Source organism: Candoia aspera, chromosome 5 (genome assembly GCF_035149785.1).
Source record: "Candoia aspera isolate rCanAsp1 chromosome 5, rCanAsp1.hap2, whole genome shotgun sequence".
In the NCBI taxonomy this organism is placed as follows: Eukaryota; Metazoa; Chordata; class Lepidosauria; order Squamata; family Boidae; genus Candoia; species Candoia aspera.
The window spans coordinates 107,315,476-107,341,161 of record NC_086157.1 but is presented as its reverse complement, the minus strand read 5'-3'; the positions used below and the strand labels follow the sequence as shown (position 1 = coordinate 107,341,161).

Here is a 25,686-nt window from a genome sequence, read left to right as displayed (position 1 = left end):
ATACTATTTATGTGCAGTTGTTTACTGATTCAAAATAAGACAAGTGTCTATGGCAAGCAGTGCAGAAATCTGAATACCTTTTTCAGGGAGTACTTTATAACACCTCCTTTGGCAGTAGCAACAGCACCGACGGTTCCTGTAATCAATTAGGAATGTTTCTTTCCTTGCTTATGGATTCCCCCCGCCCCCTTCTTTCTTGCAGAAGTCTTCTAGCTCCAAAATATTCTTTGGTCTCCTAGAATGCACAGCATATTTGAGATCTAACCCCAAATTTTAATAAACAACAAAGGGGATGTGAAGGCCAGTCCAAAATCTTTATCTTTCTTTCCTATAGGTACTTCTAACCTTTCTTCAATTCCCAGCTCTCCTCTAATCCTCCTGATTTAGGGAGTTTGGTCCTCATGCGTTTGTATACTGAAACCTTTCCTTTCCGTATTTACACATTCATTTTCGTATACCTCCACATTCTGCATACTGTTCCGGTCTCATTTCCAGTCTTTGCCATGAGACCATTTTCCTTGTCCTACAAGGTTCAGTTTAGAGCCTGTTGGATCAGATTTGCAAGGTGGCTTCCCAATACATTCTTGTCAGTTGTCACTCTTCATGAAAGCACATCCTATGATTGAAGTGTCCAAAAGGCTCCTGTTAGCACCATCTCTGTAGCCATTTGTTCTCTTCCTGTATTCTTTTTGCCCTTTCTGGGCCACATCCTTCAACCAGATGGAGTGAAGACAACATTGCTGGTGCCCCCAGCTCTACCACTCTGCTACTCTTGCAATATCAGAGTCCCTTGGAATATCTTCAGGACAGCATCTGCCTGTGTCATGTGTTCTCATTTGTTCTGCAATGGGCAAATTGTCAGTGGGCTTAAGGAGTCTTGGAAGCCCTTCTGTCCCAGAATGTGAGTCTCTAGAAAGAAGGACTTCTCTTGACAGCCCATCAGAATCTTGGTTTGGTCCCTCTTGGGAAGGAATCTCTGATTACCACCCCAATCAGTTCTTCCTCTTCAGGGCAGAGGAAGGAATCCTTCCTGTTGCATAGCCTGTGTAGTCCTCTTCCTCAGCCCTTGAGGCTTGCGGTATTTGCTTTTCACCCCGAGGTCCAGAAGCATCATCTTTGGAGAGTCTCTGAAGCTCCAAAGACAAACAAAAGAGCTTTTCTGGACAAGCTTGAGCTGTTGTGTCATGGGCCTCCATCTCCTTGCTCCGTCTGATTTTTTTCTATCTTCTAGGAGGCTTCTTGGCACTTCCAGAAGTTTGGAAGATATCCATCCTCTTCAAAAAAGCCTTTCCATATGCAACCTTCAAATTCAGGTACAGGGGTCAGCCCTAATTGAGGGCAGAGGGGAGGAATTGCCTGAAATGGCAGATCCTGAAGAACTGAGCATCAAGGGGCTCCCCATGAGCCCCTGAGCCCCTTTGCCAATCTTTCCTCTCTCTTGGAGAACAGATTTCAGATTTGGCAGGGATAACTGGGTGTGTAAGAGACACTGGCATGACCCTGCAGATCGTGTCTGTTGCATGTCTAGTTTCCAAACTCAGAGACTGCTGTTGTAGATGAAGTAAGATGGCTGGTTAATTTGTCTTGTGCATGTGAAATAGCCCTGCTTTCTTGTCCTTTCTTCAAAGCATCTTGGAGGATCTCCCAGGGTCAGCCTAAAATCTCCAAACTGCTCCCTTGAGTTGGCTAAACGTTTAACAGTGGCAGACAGCCACCCAACTGGTGAAGTCTTCTGCGAGACAGAACCTTGGCATTGAGATGTGGTTGCCTGATCTGAACTTTGATTCTCGGAAACCACTCTAAAAAAAATATTCTGGTGGTGATGTAATACAAGGTAATACAGCCTAAGGTAATGTCTCTGTGGATGAGGTAAGTTCATTGTTACACACGCATACCCCCATCCCAACGTACTTGTACATCACGCGCATAAACATTCGTGTTTATTCGCGTGATGTACATTCACATCCAACGCCCGCTCATCCAACACGGACTTCACTCGCATTCCTCAGCTCGGGCAAACAAAGAGGTTCCGGACTGACCCCTGGCTCGGATTCGCCAGGGACAGGCGGGTGAGCGAGAAACAAAGACCCAGCGCTCCGCGTCCAGGCCGGACACCCCTCCGAAGCTCCCAGGGGTCCCCACTCCCACCCCCGTCACCAACCCGCGGGGAGAACGAAGCGGGTGGGGGGAAGAGCGAGGAGGCGGCCGGCGCGCGAGGGATGTGCGTGGCCCGAGCCCAGCCGCCGCTCCCCGCCCGGTCCCAGACAAAGGAGCCCGTCGGCGCCACCCTGCAAGTTGTCTGAAGGCGCAGGGAGGGTGCGGGGTGGCGAACGGCGGCCAGACCCCCCGCCCGGGTGGGGCAGGGAAGGAAGGGAGTGAGGAAAGAGGAGAGACGTGGGGGGGGGGGAGGCCGGAAGGAGGCGAGGGAGGGGGAGGCTTGGCCGCCCGGGGCTGAAAAGGAAGAGCGGATCTCGGGCTGCCCCCCGATCGCGAAGCGGAGCCGGTGCGGGCACCATGGCTCTGTCCTGCAAGAACTGGCTCGCCAATGAGGGAAGCAAGCATCTCCTCGTGGTAAGAGCCAGCGTCTCCCGCGTGGCTAAACTGGGGTGTGTGTGTGTGTTTGTGAGTGTGTGTGCGCGCGCGCTGGGAAAAGAGGGTTCCTGAGCTTGTGCAGGCGCTCGCTTGGCAACGGACGCGCAAGGGCGTTGGATCTGATTTCCAAGGGGTCCTGACAACCGCGGGCGCGGCAGTTGACTTCCCAGGAATTACCATACTGCACAACAACAACAACTCGTGTATAGTCAGGCACGACCCAATCATGTCAGATAAAGATACATCTGCCAATGAGAATTGTGGTTAAGGTGAATTTGGGTTAGGGGTTTTGTGACTTAGAGCAGGGTTCCTCAACCTTGGCAACTCTAAGCTGTGCGGACTTTGCTGGCTGGGGAATTCTGGGAGTTGAAGTCCGCACAGCTTAGAGTTGCCAAGATTGAGGAACCCTGACTTAGAGTGTTGGGCATGCCCAGCTGGCTTCGTTAAATCATGGCTCAGGGTTTTGTGCAAACTCAGAAAATGGATTCAGTGTGTTGTGTGAATGCAGCTACAGAGTGGCCTGCTGAACAGCACAGTGCGGTCCTCCTATCCATGAACTGGCAGAAAAGTAGGGGGACATCAGTTATGCTCCCCTGAAAACAGCCCTGCTCTTCTTCAGTAATAAGGCTGGGGATTGGAGCTATCTTTACACTGCAACAGTTCGATGGTTGGTGGATTCTCCTGGCTGCATTCCTCTTCCCACCCAGTATCACCTTCCAGCAGGTAAAAAAAGGTAAGGATTGGGTGGGCTTGGATGACCGTAGAGGTGTGCCTTGGATCCAGGGGCTTTAGCAGCCTTTATAAGTTTCCTGAGTGTCAGAGTGTTGGCAACCTTCATGCTGTCCTAGGTCAGACTTAAGTCAAGCTTTTTCTGAAGGTGGGTCTGCCGCTCCTCCAGAGTAGCAGCTTCACTCCAGCTCCTTCATATCCCCAATCAGTAAGTGCTGCAAGAGAATGGCAGTGCTTGCAGCCAGCAGCCATGGCAGGTGACACCCAGAGACATCTTGTGCAAAATGGGATAAGTGAAGGCAACCAGGGACATAGCCATGCAAAATCTTTTGTTGTCAGAAGCAACATAAAATCTGCAATGCATTAATTTGGGACAGAAACAACAACAAACAGGTGGGAGATCTAGGCTTTCTTTGCTGGTTTAAATTGACCTCAAACCCAGTCCTTTAAAGGAGGAGGAGGAGGAGGTACAGGTAGTCCACGCTTAATGACCACAATTGGGACTGGAATTTTGGTTGCTAAGTGAAGTGGTCATTAAGCAAATCTGACCTGATTTTATTACCTTTTTTGTGGTGGTCAGTAAGCAAGTCACCATGGGCATTAAGCAAACCATGTGGCCATTAAGTGAATCACGCAGTTCCACATTTATTTTGTCTGCCAGAAGCCGGCCAGGAAGGTCAAAAATAGTGATCATGTGACGCTGTGATGGTCGTAAGTGTGAGGACGGGTCACAAGTGGGTTTTTCCAGCACCGTTGTAAGTCTGAACCATCACTAAGCAAATGGTTGTTAAGCGAGGACTACCTGTATAGCGCTCTTTCAAAAGATCACTGAGCATGTGATTAAAAGCTGGTCTAGAACTCTTTCAGGAGCCTGTTAGTTAGGCATGAGGTGGGCAGATGCATCTATGGGAACCAGCTGGCTGGTCTCTCCAGCAGCTCAAGCCACATGGGCAACAGAGTGAGAGCAATCCATGTGACTGATGGAGAGGGGGATATGCAGCAGCCAAAATCAGCCAATAGTTGCTGGGCAGATTCCAGTCTCTGGCAGTGCCACCCCCAACAATGTCAACATGGCACTGCAGATCGTTCATATGGCACGATTTCTGTTGGAAGACGGGAAAGCCACCTTAAGTTAAAGACAAAATGAAGCTGCCCTGTGGTGGGCTGGGGATAAGATGAATATACTTTATATTCCTTTAAAGATGCCTAGTGAGTGCAGAAAGAAGAAGACAAAGAAAGAAACAAAGATGCAGCCATGTACAATTTTATGTGATCAAAATCTAAAATGGTCCTTTCTTTCTAACCGTTTTAGATTTTGATCGCGTAAAATATTCCTTGTTTGCAGCTGATTTCTCTAGCTTTCTATAGGAGTCAAGGATGGCGGAGTGCCTTGTAGACTTCGAAGTGTAAGTACTGTAAAGCCTGAGAACCAGGGTGTGTGGGAGTTAAGGTGCTGAGCTAGACAGCGGAGACCCGAGTTCAAATCCACCTCGCTACTAGCGTCCATGGGGGATCTGTGGGTCAGTCAGCCTCCTTCAGACTGGCTTACTACACAGGATGTTGTGGGTATATCATGAAGGGATATACCCCTTGTAAGTTGCCCTGAGCTCTTGGAGAAAAAGCAGAATATAAATCTAGCAAAGAAAGAAAGAAAGAAAGTCCAGAGTTCCAGGACCCTGGCTTGCTGTAAGAGCTCCTTGCCGATCGAAAGTTAGCAAGCAGGGAAAGGATCAGTTAAACATCTTCCAAAGTGAGGTACCGCTTTTCCATTTGCAGAGTATTTTCATTTCAGGTAATCAGAAAATTGTTAACGTAATAGTATCTTTCATTTTATCACCTCATTCTGCTGCATAAATACGCCTTTCCCCCAGATGTCTTCTCCTAGCTGGCCAGTTTGGACAAACACTTAACTTGGTTACTGAATTAAATCTTTTTCTGAGTTCACACTTTATATGGAGGGACTGTGTTTGCCCAAGACACTGTACTACAAAAAATTAGCCCACATTAAAACTAAAGTCCAGCACAATCGCTGTGTCGTCAATAAGCCTGCCATGCAATCATATCCATTGAATGTCAATCATGATTTTTGGAATACAGGTAGTCCTCGCTTAACAACCATTCATTTAGTGATGGCTTTGGCTTACAACGGTGCTGAAAAAACTGACTTACAATCAGTCCTCACACAACTGTCGCAGCATCCCCCTGGTCATGTGATCACAATTTGGGCCCTTGGCAACCGGTTCACATTTATGACCATCGCAGTGTCCCATGGTCACATGATCACCATTTTTGACCTTCTCAGCTGGCTCTAGCAAGCAAAATCAATAGGAGAACTTTGCTTAACAACCATGTGATTCACTTAATGCCTGTGGTGATTTGCTTAATACCACAAAAAAGGTCATAAAATCGGGTTGGATTCACTTAATGACCACTTTGCTTAGCAACTGAAATTCTGGTTCCAATTGTGGTTGTTAAACGAGAACTACCTGTATCTCCTTGTGCTCCAAGATGTCCGCAGGGGGGTAAAAAACGTCAAGATAGCAGCCATGAGTGTGTGATTGAAGCCCCACCCTTTTATGGTGCATCACAGCCCATGTAAAAAGGGACAGGCTTTGATCTTACAGTTGTGGCCACCTTCTTGACTTTTCTGACCACCCCACGCCCCGCTTGTTCTTGAATGATACACAGAGTTTTGAAGTGATTTGGTTCTCATTTAGGAGACACTGGCAACAGCTGTCTTCACTCAAGATGCTAAGCCCTAAATCCAGGTTAATCAAACCCGGTGGGTGTGTGGCCGTAATATGCTGCGCTTAGCCAAAGGAAACTATTATAGCTTAATCAGATGACCCGATTTACGGGATGTGTTAAGCTAATGGCTGGTCTTCCCAATGCTCCAAGCCACAGGCTACAAACTACACTCTAGCTTAGTTTAGCAAGGTGTAAGAATTCATCCAAAGGCTACTGTGGAAGGATGTGAGAGATCTGAATTCAGCTGCAGCATTCCGGTTAAGTGTATGCAGATTGCTAAAAAGTGCCAAGTACTTAAGTAGCAGCAAGACCTATCCAAAAAGAAAAATTCTCAGAAGATGCAGAGTATGGACCCAGCCCACTCCCCATCAATACTAACAGGCATTCTTTGTATTTGACATGAAATGGTAGATTTATTAGGAAATACAGAGGAAAGGGAAGCTTCAGTTCTACCTAAGCTACATCTTGAAGAGAGGGAAAGAGAGGGGAAATCCCCTTTTGTCTTTTAAACCCAGAGAGTCATTTAATTAACAATAGGCTGGTGAGAATTAGATACAAGGGCAAGATGTGAAGAATCTTCCCCTCACCTCTCTTTTCATTTGCTCTTCTGGTCAAGGAGAGATGCCAATAGATGATGCAATCTCCGAGAAGTGGTGACAGGTCAAGAGAGGGGAGAATACCTTTTAAATAGGAGCTCTTTTCTTTTTAGAAGGATTTATGGGCTTTAGGGAGGGGAAGAGCATAATTCAGTGGCAAAGCACCTTCTTTGTATGGCTTTAGCAACTCCGGAAAAATCCTCTCCCTAAAATCTTGGAAAGTGGTGGTCATCAACTCAGACAATAGGCTGTAGATCAGACATGACTAACCTGGGATGCCCCCAGATGTATTGGATGTATGATGTGGGCTTTTTGGAAAGTTGGGGTAGATAGAATCCAGGTGCATACCTCATCCTAAAGTCATCTGGTGGTTTAATGTGTTTTGGGTTAGCACCCCGACCCAAGCATTGATTTGCAGACGGTGATTTATGATCTAGCATGTTGAGAATCCAGCCTATTGTGATGTACTATAAAGAGCTGAGGCGTTACGGTTTGTTCTACAAAACAGGGCAGTTTATTTACAAAATGTATATCCCAGATTTCCATTGTTTTATTTTAACAATTCCAGAGCACGGATACAGTTCAGTTGAGATTACAAAATGCTTGAGTTACAGTGTTTTAAATTAAAAACATTTAGTATAGACATGGTTACCAACGATGACAAACCAAACAAAACTTCTGAAAACACTCTTAAATAGCATGCATGTGGATGAGCAGATAAGTCATCAGGTAACGCTGGAACTTCATACAGCCACATGCCAACCATTACAGGTCAGAAGGGGGTGGTGGTGGTGGCAAACAGTCTCTATCAGGATTTCACAATATGGGATAGGAATGTTTAATTTTCTTCCTCCCGTTCTGATGCTGGTGCAAACTGGGAGGCCTAGCGGAAGGTTTAGAAAGCCACAGGGGTGTGTATTTGTGTATGACACCAATTGGAGCGCACATAATCAATATGTATGTTCATTAATGACCATTATATGATACCAACGGAAGCATGTACATCTGAGGGGGACAGGTTTCAAATGATTAAATGTTCATCAAGACATCATGAGGCAAATTCTGCTCCTTTTGTCCTGGCATTGCAACATCACACACAAATAGGTAAGCAGTGGAGCATCCTCACATTGCAATGCAATTTTGGCTGTTTGGATAGAATCTCAGCTTGCTGTAACACCCCTGACTAGAAGCTTTTCCTCTTATTTTTGCTCACAGCCCATTCTGTTGGAAATAATTCCTTCCTCCTGTAATTAGATAAAGAAGAAAATACATCACTTGGTATTCAGTTTCCCCTTCAAATCAGCTAGCCAGGGAAGGAATTATGTGCACATCAGTGTCATGGCTTTGTACATGCGAGGCCGATGCAGAAACCTCCCCATATGTTCTCTTTCTGTTTTGTGGAACCCTTATCAGAAAGAGAACATATCCCCATTTCTGCCTGATGTAAGACATTCAATGTTCTTCTCCATCCCAGGGAGTTCCAGCTCTCCATGTGATGGCAGTGAGATGGGGGCTACTTTTTTCATCACAAGACATGTCTCCAGACATTGTTTTAATAAAACACTAAAAACAAGTTTGCTTCACTGCACCTTTCCATTTGTACAAAAGAGTGACAAGTCGACCCACCTTCACAGTGCAATTCTATGCAGCTCAGCTCAGAAATAAAACTCAGTGGCTTTAATGGTATGTGGGGATGACCTTGGGAGACAGGGCGAAGTGACGCAGCCAAGGGAAGAATCAGATAAAAGGCGACTTAGCCCGCTGCAGGAATGTGGGCTGGGCAAGAGGCTCAGAAGAGACCCTCCCTAGTTTTTTGGGTTGTAAAGGGATGGGGGAGGGGAGAGAAATACTTTCAGACTTGTGAGATTCTGTTAATGTGACCTTACAATGAAGTAGAATTAGCTCATCTGGTCATGTTTCCTGTCTGGTCTACCTTCTAAGGCTGGCAGTGGCTTCAACAGAACTTCTTCCCAAGTAAGTTTGTACAGAGTTGCTGACTGAGTCATCAGCAAGGGCTACTCTGGATTAATAACAGGATGTGTAATATAGAGGCCATTAAATTAAAATAGGAATGCTGTAAAAATCATTTAATCATCCAATAAAATTCTTCATATTGCAATGTATTTAAGGGACATTAGAAGCCTCATCTGTACACCAATGGCTTGTGTGCTTAGGGGCCTTTTAAACTGTATTTCCAGTACAACAGATTTTTGTACAAAAGGTTTTAAACTGTCAATTACCTAAATGGTTGGGCAGTTCCAGGAAGCTCCAGTGTTACAAATAGGAAGGGGATTGCTTCATGCAATGATTTGGCAGGATGGTGATCTGCAAGAGAGAGGGAGGGAGGTCATCTGCAGTATGACATCATCATGCAAATAGTATGAATTGTGTGATGCAGTGACATCATTTGTATCAATTCTGGGATGTCATGGTGGACGTGATGTCTTTGTGGCTTCTAGTGGATGCCTATGGAGCCACTACATGAAAGAGACTTTTTATGGGGGAAGGGAACCTTCTTCAAAGATCTTAGCTCTTCTTCTTCTCTAACACCATTCCAGGATGGGCTCCCCTACTAATCCGCCATGAAGGAAGAACTGACATACCTAGATTCTTGATAAACTTGCAGATTCTTTATGTGTCAGTGACTTGTGGGTTACAGGACTGAACATGAGAATTAGAAATGGGAGAAGAAAATATCTGAACTCTTACCTCAAAGCACACTACTCAGGTTCAAAAATTGAGGTTAGTCATGGTGGTAGGCAAGAACTATCTATGATATCTGTGTACATGCCATGCCAGGTATTATACTATATCCTTCCCAGGTCTGACAGGGGTCTGTAAGAGAAGTTTATAATTTTTAAATCCCTTTTGGTTAATGTTATTGTTTTATTTACAAATATGCATAGATATAGTAGATGCATAGATAGATAGATAGATAGATAGATAGATAGATAGATAGATAGATAGATAGATAGATAGATAGATGTGTATGTGCGTATATATGGATATGTATTGTATTTGCATTTTATATTGCTATTTTAAAGATTATAATACCCAGACTGCTAATTTTAATCTCTTTTTTCATTGTTGTATATGTGTAGCCTGAGCGAGCCCCTTAGCGTATTTTGATTTAATATTCTCTTTTAGCCAAAATTATGTGCTTTTCCTAATTATCCTGATATTGTCAATTTAGTTTTGGATATTTTGGATAATTGAATACCAATTTCCTTGTGCTGGTTAATGACCGCAATAAAGTTATTTATCTATCTATCTATCTATCTATCTATCTATCTATCTATCTATCTATCTATCTATCTATGATAGGAAGGAGAAGCACCCCTCTTTAACCCACTCAAGCCAGGGTCTGGGAACATAAAGAAATGGCCCTGTTCCCACAACAAATTTAATTAGATCAGTGGTGGAATTAGTGAGTTGTGCGAATGCCCAGAGTGCCATTTGTCGCAGTCAATCCAAGGGAATTACATTTAATGCAGAGCAGACCCAGCCATGCACAGCCATCGGTGGTTCATCTGATAGACCATGAATAAACAAAGCATAGGTTGGGTGATGTATGAAACCTGCCATTGTAAAAGACATCTGTTCCCCACATCAGCTTGCTCATGGTATGTGCTTATCACCAGAGGATCTTTGCTCACTCACTCCTGCAACTGAGCTGTGGCTGACAATGCAACCTTGCTGACTTTTCAAAAGCAGGCAAATATTCTTGGACTCTGCCTGTTTTCCCAGGCCTTAAAGAAGCATCAGCTTTAAACAAATTGGCTTTGAACAGCAATTCTAAAATGAAATGTTGCTTTTTTATCTATATTGTCAAGGGACGTAATGCTCCCTTGCTGGTCCTGTTTCTGCTGTATGCTTAACCATTATAACCCCCTCAGAGCCAGTGATTTCTCTCAGCCCAACCCACCTCACTGAGTTTTGTTATGGGGAAAAATAGAAGCAGGAGATGTTACATACACTGCATAGAGTTCCTGAATAAAAAGGCAAGATATGAATTTAACAAATAAATAAATAAACTTGGTCAAGGCGGGTTTATTGTGCGAACGTTCAAAAGCGTCGGTTGATCTACTCATGTAACCATAGTGGTTAGGATTCTTAACAGATCCCTTATGCGAAGGGTTAAATTAAGTCCACCCAGCCACCTGTGTTGTGGAGACATTTAATTCAGTCAGTTAGCCTGGCCAGTGGAGAAGGGGCTTCACTACCCTTCTGCAGCAACAAGACATGGGATATCAGGCATTTCCTGGAAACTCTGTATACCTGAAATGGTGATTTTTGACCTGTTCCATGTGATTGGGTGGAAATTATCGGGCTGATTCTCACAGATGTTTAAATGTGGATTCCTGAGCATGGCAGGGGGATGGACCTGATGGCTTCAGTGACCCCTTCCAGTGCCATGATTCCAAGGGTTGATCATTCCCATGTTCTGTGGCAGCAAATTCTGTAAATACATCTTCCCAATTGGTCCCTTGCAGATATGTTGGGACTTTTGTACAGATGGCAACTTCGGAAGTTCTAACTTCAGCACGCTTGGAGGTGCCAGATCTAGGAACAATGGCAGGAATGAATTGTGTTGTGTGAAGAAGTAATTGTTTTTTTTTTCCATCCTGAACTGACCATTTAATCATTTCCTTTGAGAACTCCAAGTTAGTCATGGATTTTTTCCCAAGGGATGGGAAGCAATACACCCCCTTTTCTCTCTGATCCCCATTTCTTCAGGCTGAGCACCCTTTTCTCAACTTCTAACATGACTGTTTTAGCTAAACTGAAGACCCATCTGAGGCTACATGCTCACAATTTCTCTTGAACCCATCTGGTAAGGCAATCAATACATTAAATTCTAAATTCGAAACCTGGGATAACCAAACTCATTTTTTGGGTTCACATAATGTGCCTTGCCCATATTATAAACCATACTGTGGCATAGTGCACTAAGATAATGGCTTACAAACCACCCAACCATATTTTAGCCCCATACAACATGTTATGAGAATTTAGTTTTATTACCTGGAATGCTCACACATTACAGTTGTCATGAACAGTATTTTCACCAGCATTTCTTCCAAGGGTTCAGGCTGGTCTAGTCTCTTTTTAACCTCACAACAACTGACTGAGGTAGACCAAGCTGAGAGTGACTCAACTAAATGCTTCGTGTGAGCTTTGTGACTCATTCCCTGAAGGCTCATTCTTGGAATATCTCCAGAATTTGCCACCAAATTTTCTTGTTTAATACAACAGAGGAAGGAAAGGATTAACTATAAGGCAAAAGCCAATGCATTATATTGGCTGTGATATTAGATTGGGACAGGGAGGCTGAGTTCAAGTCCTCAGTTGGCCATGGATGCACATGGGATGGAATGCTGACTACCGTAACTCACTTCCTGGGAGGTTTAGTCATGTCTTTGGTCCCAAAGGGGGTGGTGAACTGATGTCCAAGGGTGCCTCACCACAGACTCCAGTAGACTGGGATTATTTATTTGTTCTGATACCAGTACGCCACAGTTCCAATACTAGTTATTGGACTTGCACTCATATCAAGACTGTACTCAACCAGTCCCTCTCTCTTAGCTTAACCTACCTCACAGGGCTGTTGTGAGGATAAAGTGAGGGAGACCCCCATCTAAGCTGCCTAGAAGAAATAAGTGATACCGGTGCAATTAATACAGAAGTAACTGATGTGAAATGTCTTTGAATTGCAGCCCTGGTAGGAGGGCTTTGAAGGAAATAAAATTCGTAGCAGAGAAAATTCCAAATTCAGGGAAATGGAGGCTCATTTGGGAAAACTTTCCGGCTCTCCTCTTTTGTTCTTAATTAGCCACCAGCTTTATATTTTAAAACTCTGTGTGCTCCCCACCTCTTTTTCTGCCTATTTATCATATTTAATATTATTAATCATTTGTATATTTAGGGCAACATCAGAAATATACCAAAAGCAACTGGTTAAGGCTGTGCACATTCCCCCCCACTTTTTTTTTTTTTAGTTTTATATGATTCATTTTCCTTTGTGCCCGGCTCCCAAGCCTCTGATCATTTGTTCCCTGTGTATTGTGGGTATTGTCCCTGATGGGGAAAGTGTCTGCTTTTGAACATGTGGTTTCTAATTACTGTGGATTTTTTCCTCCTCCCCTTTACCCCCTTCAGCTGCTCTGGCTATGTCTCAACGGGGGGCTGTTTTGGAAAACTTTCCGGCTGTATTATCGTGAACCGCAGTATTACTATTTACATCAGATGCTGGGGGTAAGTGGCGGAGAAGCGAAACTTCCTTCTTGGGACTACGGGAAAGTTCAGTGGGTGAGCTGGGCTAATAAGGGAGATGTGAGATTTCTGGGGGAGTTCAAGGAAAGGGGTGGGGATGGACATTTGGGTTAGGTAGGGGAAGACAAAGGGTCTGTCTCTGAGTTGGGAAAAAGACTTTGTAAGGGCCTGGGAACGCAAAGCTCCCACCCTCTGCTCCCAGCTGCAGACTGACTTTTTGGTATCTGCCATATGAAGTCAGCTCAGAAGATAGTCTGGACTTGTTCTGTTAGCCATGGTTACGTTAACCAACCTCGTGGGCTTGTTCCGGCGAGCACTTCCACGCCAGCTCTTCCTAATGTGGATGTCTCAAGGGACAAGATTGTTTTTGTTATTTTTTTTTAACGCATGTTTGCATCTCTTCGATTTTGTTCTCCCGAGCCCCTTGCGCAACTCATCCCGAAATTAAAAAAAGAAGATGCGGGTGGGGGAAAAACAGAATTGGGGGAAAAAAATCCTTTGGAAGGCTGACCGTGGCTTTCTTTTTCTCTCAGTGGGAAGGAAGTACAGATTTTCAAGCAGTGTCATAGATCAGGCTGCTGCAGCATTATTCTGCAGTTAAACAAATGAAGCTCTTTCAAACTAGTTTCCAGCCATGGTTGTGGCTTTTCATGTCTGCCTTCATAATCAAGGAACTCTGGTTGCATTGTCTGAGATCAGTGGGGCTTATTCCAAATTTAGTTGCTATTTCAAAATGTAGATGATGCTGGAGGACAACCTACAGTGTGATCAGAAGGACTCTGGTAGCACCTTTTCGGACTAACAGATTTTGGCTGCGTTTGAAGAATGAACTGTGACTCATGCAAGTTCATGCCTTTTCATAAAATTCCTTAGCTTGAAACGGTGCTACCAGCCTCCTTTGAAGTTTTGTATTTCGAAGGGTGTCTTTCTGTCTGGATAAACTTTGCAGTAAGCCCTGCTGAGCTCAGTGGCTGGGTTCACACATTGTGCTAAGCTACAGGTTCTCTTAAATATGGTTGGTTGAATTGGAAACAATTGGCCGGAATCACACAGGGAGCCAAACAAGAACCCCTGGATTATAAAGCACAAAAGGTTAAGTTGATATGACATCTGAAACTGAAGCCAAACAAATTGCATTATGCCTTGGGGTAGTGTGTAAATTCAGCCAGTATGTCTGAACAAATGCTGGTGGGATCAGGTTACAAAAATCCCCTTCAGTGTGAGGTATATATGTACAAGTGAGTTTCCTCCCAACATTTTGATTTCATATATTTCAGAGATTTGTGTTGTTCAAAAAAACCCCCATACAGGTAGTCCTTGCCATTCGTTTAGCGATGGTTCAGACTTACAACGGTGCTGGAAAGACCAATTTGCAACCTGTCCTCACACTTACGACTGTTGCAGCGTTCCCCCCGGTCACATGATCATGATTTGGACACTTGGCAACTTGTTCGCATATATGACTGTCACAATGTCCTGTGGTCATGTGATTGCCATTTCTGACCTTCCCGGCAGGCTTCTGCCAAGCAAAATCAATGGAGAGCAACATGATTCGCTTAACAGTCATGTGGTTCACTTAATGCCTGTGGTGATTTGCTTAATGACAGCTGCAAAAAAAGTCATAAAGTCGGGTTGGATTTGCTTAATGAGTGCTTTGCTTAGCAACTGAAATTCTAGTCCCAATTGTGGTCATTAAGCAAGGACTACCTGTATTTTACAGCAGTGGTGAGATGAAAAATCTTTTTTTAAAAAAAATACATGCTAGGATTAATAAGTGTAACCTAAACTAAAATATTTTGAAATGTTCATGTTCATAAAAAGAGGGGAATTGTGTTGACTGCTCATCCCACTGTTTCATCTAGCGTTGTGTTGTCTGCCCTCCAAGTTTTCAGTATTTCCTAGTCCTTTTATCTGACTATAATCTATATAAGACTACTGAAGAGAAACTCCTATGGAGTTATTTATAAGTTACATTGATATAGATCTTCAAAAGCTTAGTTGTAAATGCTGGGAAAGGAGGGGCAAACTCCATATTATTAGGGTGTAGTAATAATACTTTGCCTTCAGATATTTGAATTCAACAAGTGCAGTGCCCTTTTAGGGGGAAGAGATGGCAACATGCCAGTCAACAGTGTTTTTTCCCTTTCTTCTTCAGTCATAAATACCACAAAAAATCCCTCCCACTCCCCATGAAACTATGAGATTGTAGTTACACAAGGTGTAGGAATGTGCTTTTTTAGAGAAGCTTGGGAAGGGAGAAATTTCCCACGGATGGATATTAGATGCTTCCCCCAAATCACTTCCACTGCTACATCTCTAGAAGTTAAAGAAGATCAGAGCATGAGACATCAGCAAGTGTAACATGTAGTTTGACCCTTTATTGTAGGAATATAGGGGGGAAATGCCTTACTCTGACCTGATTCACACATTCCACTATGCCATGGTTTGCTTAGCCAAATTCTGTTGAAAATATAATTTTGATCAGCCAAATGCAAAGCCAAACTATATTATGGTTTGTTTCCACAACAGGCTTAACAGGATCAGTAGATGGCAACAGTTAGTGCATTGTATGAACACCCAAATAGAGTCAGTTGACTTAGGTGTAAAGAAATTTGGAGCTGACTTAGAATAAGGTATGAGACAGCTGTTTGGGGAGGGGGAAGAAGGAGTGAACAATTAATGAGGGATTTGGAGAAGAAATTATACAGTTCAGAGATAGGAGGAAGTGTGAAAAAAAACCCCTCAAGATAACCCCATCTTTATTCTCTTTTGTATACAATGCGACAGAGAGAAGCTTGGACAAGCTTTCACAATTCTGTTAATATGCCCTACAAAAATAAAGTAGCATTCCTGGAATGCTTGTAGTGCCTGTTCCTTGACCTGGTCTGTCTTGAAGGACTAACACCAGGAGATTAAATTTACCCCCCAAGATTTGCAGTCATTCATAGGGTGAAGCTAATTTAACCCAGTCAGCCATGTCATGGGTACCCTCAATCTTGTCAATTAACATGTTTTCCTACCTAATCCTCCAAGAAAAAGAGGTAGAGTGAAAACTGCTAATGGGCTTTTAACGATTGTCCAGGCAACAACTGCTCCACTTGATGCTTTGGGATCTTAGCCCCAATCAGTGATGTGCAGTATTCAGATCCAAAGCAAGAAAGGTGTTTGGGATCCAATGTAGGTGCAGCTGATGTGTGCTCTCAACACCCAATCTGAAGTACCTTTTCCATTTCACATCTGAATCCCTGCAAATCCTTTGCTCTAATAAACATTATGGAAAGAACAGGAAGCTGGGCCACCGGTGCTTATATGTGTTATAGTCTCTCGCTGTACAATAAATCCTTTAGTTTTTGGCTTTCACTAAAACAGAAGATACCCTGGAGAAGATGCTGATGCTAGGGAGAGTGGAAGGCAAAAGGAAGAGGGGCCGACCAAGGGCAAGGTGGATGGATGATATTCTAGAGGTGACGGACTCATCCCTGGGGGAGCCGGGGGTGTTGACGACCGACAGGAAGCTCTGGCGTGGGCTGGTCCATGAAGTCACGAAGAGTCGGAAGCGACTAAACAAATAAACAACAACAAAACAGAAGATATAAGCTCATATCACCTTCACTCTTCTGTGGAAGCTAAGGAGAAACATGCAGGCCATATTCTGCACGTATGTGTAGAGCTCATTATTTGCAAATGGGCAGTGCTGGGTCAAATCTTTAATATACTCACCTGTGTTTGGTGATTTTAAACAAGAACAGAATTTGATCCTGGGTAAAAATCTTGCATTCTTGGCATCTCCATTTGCATTTTTATTTTTAAACTAAACATCTATGTACATTGTTTTTATCTGTAAACTGCCTCTCAAATTAAATACATAATGTATTGAAAAGGTTTCCTGGATGCTTCTACCAAGACCCCTTTCCCCACACAGTATGCTTAATTCAGCCACTAAGACTGTCAACCCTTTTCACTAGTGCTTCTGGTAGCATACAATTACAATAACAGAGTCAACTTCCCACCTCCACCCCTATCCTTTAGGGAATATACTTTATTCTAGAAATGCTTAGTATTCCATGAGACTTTGCTTCAAGTCTCATGGAATTACAAGTAGTCCTCACTGAACAACCAATAATTTAGTGACGGTTCGGACTTATGATAGTGCTGAAAAAAACAACTTATGACCGGTCCTCACACTTACGACCATTGCAACGTTTCCCCCCCTCCAGTCACATGATCACAATTTGGGCACTTGGCAACCGGTTCACATTTATGACCATCGCAGCATCCTGTGGTCACATGATCACTATTTTCAACCTTCCTGGCTGGCTTCTGGCAAGCAAAATCAATGGGGAACTGTGTGATTCGCTTAATGACCATGTGGCTCGCTTAATGCCCATGGCAATTTGCTTAGCAACCACTGCAAGAAAGGTCATAAAATTGGGTTGGATTCGCTTAATGACCATTTCACTTAGCAACCAAAATTCTGGTCCCAATTGTGATGGCTAAGTGAGGACTACCTGTAGCTTGTTTTCCACTGGTCAGGCAGACAGCAATAGGAACCGCTCAGCCATTGCAGCACTTCACTGTGTTCTGTGCTGCCAAGCCTTGGTAGTCAGTCCTGCTCTTTTATCCACCCTTTCTTCCCAACTTGCTCTTTTATCCACCCTTTCTTCCCAACTTCTTTCCTTGGAGGACTAAGTAGGCTAAATAGATTAACTGGAATAAGTGTTCCCTTGACAAAGCTGCCTAGATGAGTTAATTCAATCCTGCACTTAACCTGTTTAGGGCTAAACTTAACCCTTTGGGGAGTTAGTTATGTAGGTCAATTGACTCTTCTGTGTGTTTCCACAACACATTCATCCCTTCCCATTTATTCAGCCAAGTGTGTTGTGGGAACCCGGCTAACCAGTGAAAATCTGCCTGACAATATAAAATAACAGACGTGTTTTAAAAGAAAGTTATTTCAAAGCCATTTGAAAGTTGTTTAAACTTGATCTCTTTTAAAAGGCTTGGGAAAATGATCAAAACAACTAAAATAGTTTCCTGCCCCTGAAAGATTAACAGGGTGGGTTCCAGGAGCATTGAGGTGGTGCCACTCCAGAGAAGGTGCTCCCTTGGACTGACGGACCTCTCAGTTTGGTTGGGAAAGTGATCACATGGTACAAGCAGGGTGGGTGGGGATAAATGTCTTTACAGTTGTGGGATTCACACATCACACTATGCCGTAGCTTGTTTATCTATGGTTACTCTATGGAGTAAGCTGCAATGGGTTGTATATGCACAATATGCTAAACTAGATGGGATTAAACTTACCTGTTCTTGAACTGTCAGGATACTTTCTGTGTCTGCTGTCCGGAGTCCTTCCAAAATTTGCTACCACATTGCAGTTTTCATTGGGATGAACAGGGAATATGAGGAAAAGCACGAGGGGAATTGCCCTTTTTAATGAGCTCCCTTTGTTTAATATTCATTGCATTTAATGAAGTGCATTTCATTAAGTGCATTTAATTTTAATTAATTTAAATTTAAGCTAATTTACCACCCCCACCCCCACCCCAGTCCTGCTTATTTGGGGGAAAACAGCCTCCAACGCGCCTATTAAATGACCAAGCACGGCCCTTGCTCTGAAAAAAAGTTGTGCATTCCTAGGTAGCTCTGTGTGTGTGTGTGTAATCCCAAGCCTGAGATAAACCAAGATCGTGGGGTTTTGGTATTCGATAGTGGTTTTGCCTCCACCCCATAATTCTGTCTATCTGTCTAACTATCTGATGTCTATAACCCTTCCTTCTTGAGGAACCCCTGGTGATTTACATCCCCACCAGAAATTACAATATATAACCCACATGTGAAAACATCCATGGTAGAAAAGTCATAAAATATGAATTACGATTAAGTAAAACCAACCCATTAACAACAGATGGCATCGTAAGGCATGGCTTGCGTATTTCTCTCAGATTGGAAGGTTTTGCAGGTTGGGGTTCTAATCCTTCTCATTTCTGTTCAGCTAGGGTTGTGCCTCAGCAGAGCCTCTGCGTCTGTCCTCAACCTCAACTGCAGCCTCGTCCTGCTGCCCGTCTGTCGGGTTCTCCTGGCTCTACTTCGCGGATCTCAGAAGGTAAAAGAAGGTTAGACAAGAGTCTAGGCATATCAGTGTACAATGGGGGAGAGTGGCTGTGAATGACATCTTGCAATACATTTGAACGGGCAGTGCCCCCCCTGTTTTATGATTATGGTGATATATGAATATAATAAGTTAGTAGATTTTATTGCATTTGGACTTTCCTTGCTCTTAACTGATGTGATCCATCTGTAGCTTGAAATGGTGCAGTCCCTAGAACTTTGTGCTGCATTTTATTTACATACAGTATGTCAAGTTGTTACCCCAGATAAAGTCTTTTGGGAAAGGATTGAGTTGAGAGATGGCTTTGCATTCTTCTTTTTCTAGTTGCCCAGCCGAAAAGCCAGGAGGCTACTAGATAAGAGCAAGACTTTTCATGTGACCTGTGGACTGACCATATGCATCTTTTCAGGTACGTTCCTCCAGGACCAGAGAACACTGGCTCTTGATGTGAAGGGTACTAAATGGAACAAATATTCTGTCCCTTTTTTAAAAACAGTGCACGGGAGGGTGGCCTTCTATAATTCTTTTAAATCTGCATGTTCATATTGTTGTAACAGCAGCTGGGTGGAAAAGATCCTTTGAGTGCATGAGAAGAACATTTGGGATGTAATCAGAAAACAGCAGTGAAAATCTTGCAGAAAGTTTGCTGGCACTAATTTGATCCAGATTCAACGCAGCATCATGGATGCTGGTTCAGCAAGGGTGGTGCATCACACAGATTCTGATCTGCGTACAAATACCGAGGGCATATCTTAGTCTGCTTTCATTGCATTTATTTATTTATTTGTGCATATCTGTATGGCCAAATATTCTCTTCTCAGTTTTACTGCTAGGCCTTTATTTAAAAGGTTTGGATTAGTCTACAAAAAAGCTTATAAAGGAAGAATTGTACAAGTCAATAATGTGCATACAATTCTCATGCCTGCCTGCCTGGAGATTATGCTCTACCAAATCGTCATCTCCATATTTCATGGAATCCCTTGATGGTTCCTAGAAAGGTGGGTGGCAGGCAAGTGATAACCTCTTTTCCTCTCCCCTCTGACTCCTATCTCCTTGATGCCCCCAGTGTAGAGGTTAAGGCATCAGAGTAGAAACCAGGTTCTAGTCCTGCTTTAGGCATGAAGCCAGCTTGGTGATCTTGGGCCAGTTACTTTCTCTCAGCCCTAGGAAGGAGGCAATGGCAAGCCACATCTGAAAAACCCTTGCAAAGAAAACTGCAGGGACTTGTCCAGGCAATCACCAGGAGTCAAGAAGGCTTGAAGGCACAAAATTTCAACTTGATACTTTCCAAATGTGTTGGAACTGCAGAAATCACAGCCAGCATGGCTATAGGCTCCAATTTGGGTATGTTTGTTCCATATATTCACATTTTGTGCAAATAATACTTTTAGAGATGTGCAACAAAGTGTGCCTCTTCCACTTTTTTGCTACAACCCATCACAGCCATTCTTCAGGGATTCTAAGAGAAGTAGCCAAAAACATTTGGAAGGCGATATTTGCAAAAACACATCTTGCCTTTTTTTACTCTCAAAATGCATGAGACTATCTCGTGGTATTCACTGAACTCTCAGGCTCAAATTATCAGTCCTGGTTCTTTAGGAAGTCTATAATGCATCGTGGGAACAAGGGAAATAAAGAGAAAAAGAGGATGATCAGCATCGTGGATGGACTCAATTACAATGGCAATGGGTGCAGCATTGGAAGATTTGAAGGACCAGGTTGGGGACAGAGTCACTCTGTCTCAGCCCAACTTACCTCACAGGGTTGTTGTGGGGAAAATAGAAGGAAGAAGGAGTACTGTATTTGGTATGTTCACTGCCTTGAGTTATTTATAAAAGTAATAAAGGTGGGATAGAAGGAAGGAAGGAAGGAAGGAAGGAAGGAAGGAAGGAAGGGAGGGCGGGCGGGAGGGAGGGGTCTATCTATGTGTAGGTCTATTTATGTGGTCGCTATGAGTAGACCCCGACTTCATGGCACATCATCCATCCATCCATCCAAACAGAGATTAAGTAATTATTCATGAAGTCTGCTTTTTGCTATCAAACATCATTCACATGGAAATTGAAACTCCCATCTATTGGAGGGAGCACATCAAGGAAGGAATGTTTTCTTGAAATGCAGCAGGGACTTTTCTAGGCTATTCACTGTGCTGTGAAAAAGGGAGAACTTATCTGGACAACAGCTGTTCAGAATATTACAAACTGTATTTTACCCAAATATTGGTAAGATTGAAGTTAAAAGAGAGATGAAGATGGAGGAATTAATAGTTACTTTAAAGGGTATAGACTATAGAAATAGCCAGCAGATGTTGGTAACTTCCTATTTGGAGAGTTTCAGGTGTGCAGAAATATAGTGAGCCCTTTTAGATAAGAAGAGATGAATTCAGATGACTAAAAAGAAACAGCAAAAACCTTTATATAGTTTCTGACTAATGACCCCAAAGATCTCTCAATACACACAGGTTATCCTCTGTTCTCTGGCTTTCCATTTGGAATTGAAAAGGGACAGTCAGTTAAAATACCCTTGAGATCCAGGCCACCCAGAAACAGACAAACAGAAGAGATATCCAGAGTTAATTGGACTCTTGGTACACACAAAACCACGGGAAGACTGAATGAGAGGCCAAAGCAAATGCTTGCAAAAATAGGATTTCAAACTGAGACCTAAAAATGAACTAGATTACTCCAAGAGGGGGGAAAAAAAAAGAGACAGAAGAGTGAGGCAGAGGAACTGGAAAAGGGAGAGAAGAAAGAGAAAATAAATAAAAATAAAACCACATGACTAAGTATTCCAGCTAGGCTGGAAACATTGATAGCAACTTTCACAAAACACCCCTATATTTCCTGTTTTTGTCCCACCATTGGACTCAAGAGTCAAGAACTCACATAGAAAGTGCAATTTTACAATGCAATGAAGAAGGGATGGGGAATGCATAGAGTCATAGAATCATAGAGTTAGAAGGGACCTTGGAGGTCTTCAAGTCCAACCCCCTGCCCAAGACAGGAATCCTCGCACCATCTCGGACAAATGGTTGTCCAAGCTTTTCTTGAAAACCTCCAGCGATGGAGCACCCACAACTCCGGGAGGCAAGCTGTTCCACTGCTTAATAGTTCTCACTGTCAGGAAATTCCTCCTTGTTTCCAGATTGGATCTTCCTCTGATGAGCTTCCACCCATTGCTTCTTGGGTGTTCTGGAGAATAAATCAATGCCCTCTTCCCTAAGGCAACAAGTATGGGAAGACGGCTATCATATCTCCCCTCTGTCTTCTCTTTGTTAAGTTAAACATACCTAGTTCCTTTAATAGTTCTTCAAAGGATTTAGCCTCCAGACCCCTTATCATCTTTGCTGCTCTACTCTACACACTTTCTAGGCCCTCAGCATCTTTTTTTCCCACAATGCATATGACGTGGAATCAGGCTCTGGAATTCAGTAGGTGCTTCCACCACAGGGTGAAGCGATAGTGGTGGTTTTTGGAAAAGCGAGGTCATAAAGAGGCTCCAGCTGAAGAAAGGGAAAGATGGCCTTCATCTGGGAATCTATGCTTCCCCAGATCAGCACCTTTTCTGAAAAAGGCTGTTTTTCTACTGGTCAAAAAAATGACACAATGCATTTTCCTTTGGCACAGATTTCATAATACTTTATAAGAATAGAAGTTTGTATGTGTAATTTTATATATTGTCATTAACTGATGATATAAATATATGACATATTTAGATGAATTACATCAACTTAGTATGTAAAATTTTTAGGGTTTGTTTGTCTATTTTATTTTTGTTTGCTTTGGTATTCATTTGTCTTTGTATCACACACACTTAAGTAAAACAAAGGGAGTGACGAGAAAGAATAATGAAGAATAGCTAAAGCCCCCAGTTTTGAATGCATACTTCTTAAATGGGTATAATAACAATATACAAAATATAATAGGTTTGGAGCCAAGCTAACCCCAGGCTATTCTTAGAACCACATGACAGCCAATCTGCCCTCACTGAAACATGAACAAGGAAGAACAAGCATAAAGTTGTCCATATAGTCAGAATGGTGCTACTCATGTATATAAAGGAAGTATCATTTACAGGTAGTCCTCAACTTACGGCCATCCATTTAGCGTCTGTTTAAAGTTATGACTCTGCTGAAAAAAGTGACTTATGACCAGTCCTTGCATTACGGCCATTGCAGCAACCATGCGGTCAAGTGATCAAAATTCAGGCACTTGGCAACTGGCATGTATTTAAAATGGTTGCAGGGTCCCAGGGTCACGTGATCACCATTTGTGACCTTTCCAGCCAGCTTCTGACAAGCGAAGTCAATGGGGGAAGCTGGATTTGCTTAACAGCCATGTGATTCACGTAACAACCACAGTGATTTGCTTAACAACTGCCTTACTTAGCAATGAAAATTCTGGTCCCAATTGTGGTCGTCAGTTGAGAACTACCTGTGCTTGGGATTATCCTAATATTTTCCTGAAATTGGAATAGTCTGTAGAGGAGAAAATCTGAAAGGATGGGGGAAGTAAGAATCAAGAATAATTCTTTATTATTTATTACAGGATACTAAGAGGTTGTTGGGGGAAACATAATGTGGGGAATGGAATAGATAGAATTAAAGGAATCTTGAACTTGTTTGCAGGTTGCACTTGCATTCAACAAGCATGGAATGAGGGTTTGTGGAAAACATCTTCACTTTTCATTCTGGTGAAATGAGCTCTTTGTTCTGTTTTAGTGATTCATGTTGCTGCTCACCTGGTGAACGCCTTGAACTTCTCTGTGAATTACAGCGAAGAGTTCCTCGCACTCAATGCAGCCAGCTACCGTGGCGAAGTGAGAAGGCTGATCTTTGTTTTCTTCCTTAAAATTGCTCTTTCTTGGGTGAACTTTGGCAGCCAGGCAGTGAGGCATTCTGTAGTAAAGTGGTGCAGCGAAATAAGCTTCTACCCTCCAGACGTCCTGGAGCTAAAACTGTCAAGATTCCCAACAAAGGCCATGCTTACTGGACATTTGGGAGCTCTAGTGTCCATTCTTCTGGAGGGCACTGACTTGGAGAAGTCTTCCAGGAAGGTCATGGAGAAGGATCAAGTGTTCTCTTCTGATAGCTGGATGCCCAACTGTGAGTTTTATTCTCCGGTTAGAGCATTGTTGATATCTCAGTGTTGGCTTCCTAGAGGGCCAGTTCACCTTCAGACAACAAGGCTTTCCATCTGCAAACCCTTCCAATTCTGGTTTAAAGCCCTGGCAATGTTGCTCTGGGCTGTTCCAGTCATTGCAGGAACCAAGGCACTATGCTTACATGCAGGCTCAGCCAGCTAACGCTTTGCTCCCATCCCTGGTTCACACCTAAACATATCATTCTTTCCTGTTTTGGAAAGGGGAAAAAACCCAACAACAACATAATCATGTGATGTTTTCTTCATGAACCATGGTTGCTTTCTGATGCTAGCATGCCAATGCACCCCACTCTTGCAGGAACCTTGGAGGCAGGAGAATGAGACTCTTCACCAAGGAAAGCGGATTCTATACTAGTGTAGTATGTATAACAAAACCATTAGGGAAATGGCTTTTCTCACTGTTGCTGCTGTTCTCTGAAAGATTTTTTTTTTAATTAAGGGAGCAGAGGACATTTGCAAGCATCATCTGGCTGGCTGTGGACTCATTGTGATCCATAGTCAGATAGGAAATCCAGTTTCATAGTGCTTTTGGTTCCATAGAGGTGACCCTAGGATTTTTAATACCAGACCACCAAGAAGGAAAAAACAATATATTGGGACTTGGGCATGTCTATTATCTCTCTTTTTTAATAATTTTTATTAAAGAAGTTTTCAACAGAATAAAAACAATACAGATTTCGAAGAGAAAAAGAACAGGGGAAAGTAATGAGAAAGTGAAAAGGACATAAAGCAAAAGAAATAGAAAAGAAAGAAAAAGGTAATAAAGAAGTGGCTTCTGATCTTAATAGCAGTTATAAGTACATTTATATTTTATCCTCTCTCTCTCTAAGGCTACATCATAATTTCCTTCTTTCCATAATATATGGAGTATAAACAAGATCTGTTTCAAATTTCTCAGGCCAACAGGTAGACTGAAACTTACCTAGTTGCCACGTTTTGTAGCTCTCTGCAAAATTCTCTGCAGAGTGACACACTTACCGTCAACCAACCTTCCACAAGCTGGGTTCCAATGCTCATCACCATTCTTCCATAACCCAGCTTCTTCCAGCTTTCTTCTATTACAGCTCTCATTGGCGTAACCAGCGTAGGAATGGCTGATGATTATATTTTTTAAAAGGCAACTCGTTTGAAAATATGTTTTGGAAAGGATTAAAGAAATCATAAATAACTTTGAAGGAGAATGCTTATGGGTGGAAGAGCTGTGAACTGGAAACAGGAGGGTTTGCCTTAATCTGCTTTTGAAGTAATAATTGCAAAACGGTAAGTATAAGCCTTCCAATGCAGCAGTTATCCCTGTAATTTAATAACATGATGGTCAATTCCATGTCCCATTTTTCTTTCACATTGAATTAATAAGACCAAGGGATGCAAGACTCGAAATTCAGCACACTGTTTTTTCCAAGTACTTTTCCTGATGCACTGCGTTTCTTTATGCACATTCCCCAAATGCACATATCATGGGTGCATTTTAAGT

At 42.9% G+C, this 25,686-nt stretch overlaps 1 protein-coding gene across 1 annotated transcript in view; it reads left to right on the top strand.

Annotated features, from left to right (window-relative positions):
- Positions 1 to 2,514: 2,514 nt before the first annotated feature.
- The window catches only part of NOX4 (NADPH oxidase 4), a 124,073-nt gene continuing 100,901 nt past the window's right edge, over positions 2,515 to 25,686 (top strand). Inside the window, exons 1-5 of the mRNA XM_063304741.1 lie at positions 2,515 to 2,571; positions 12,825 to 12,920; positions 18,934 to 19,044; positions 19,375 to 19,459; positions 23,771 to 23,868. Of these exons, the coding sequence (XP_063160811.1) occupies positions 2,515 to 2,571; positions 12,825 to 12,920; positions 18,934 to 19,044; positions 19,375 to 19,459; positions 23,771 to 23,868 (447 nt within the window). The remainder of the gene's footprint in view (positions 2,572 to 12,824; positions 12,921 to 18,933; positions 19,045 to 19,374; positions 19,460 to 23,770; positions 23,869 to 25,686) is intronic.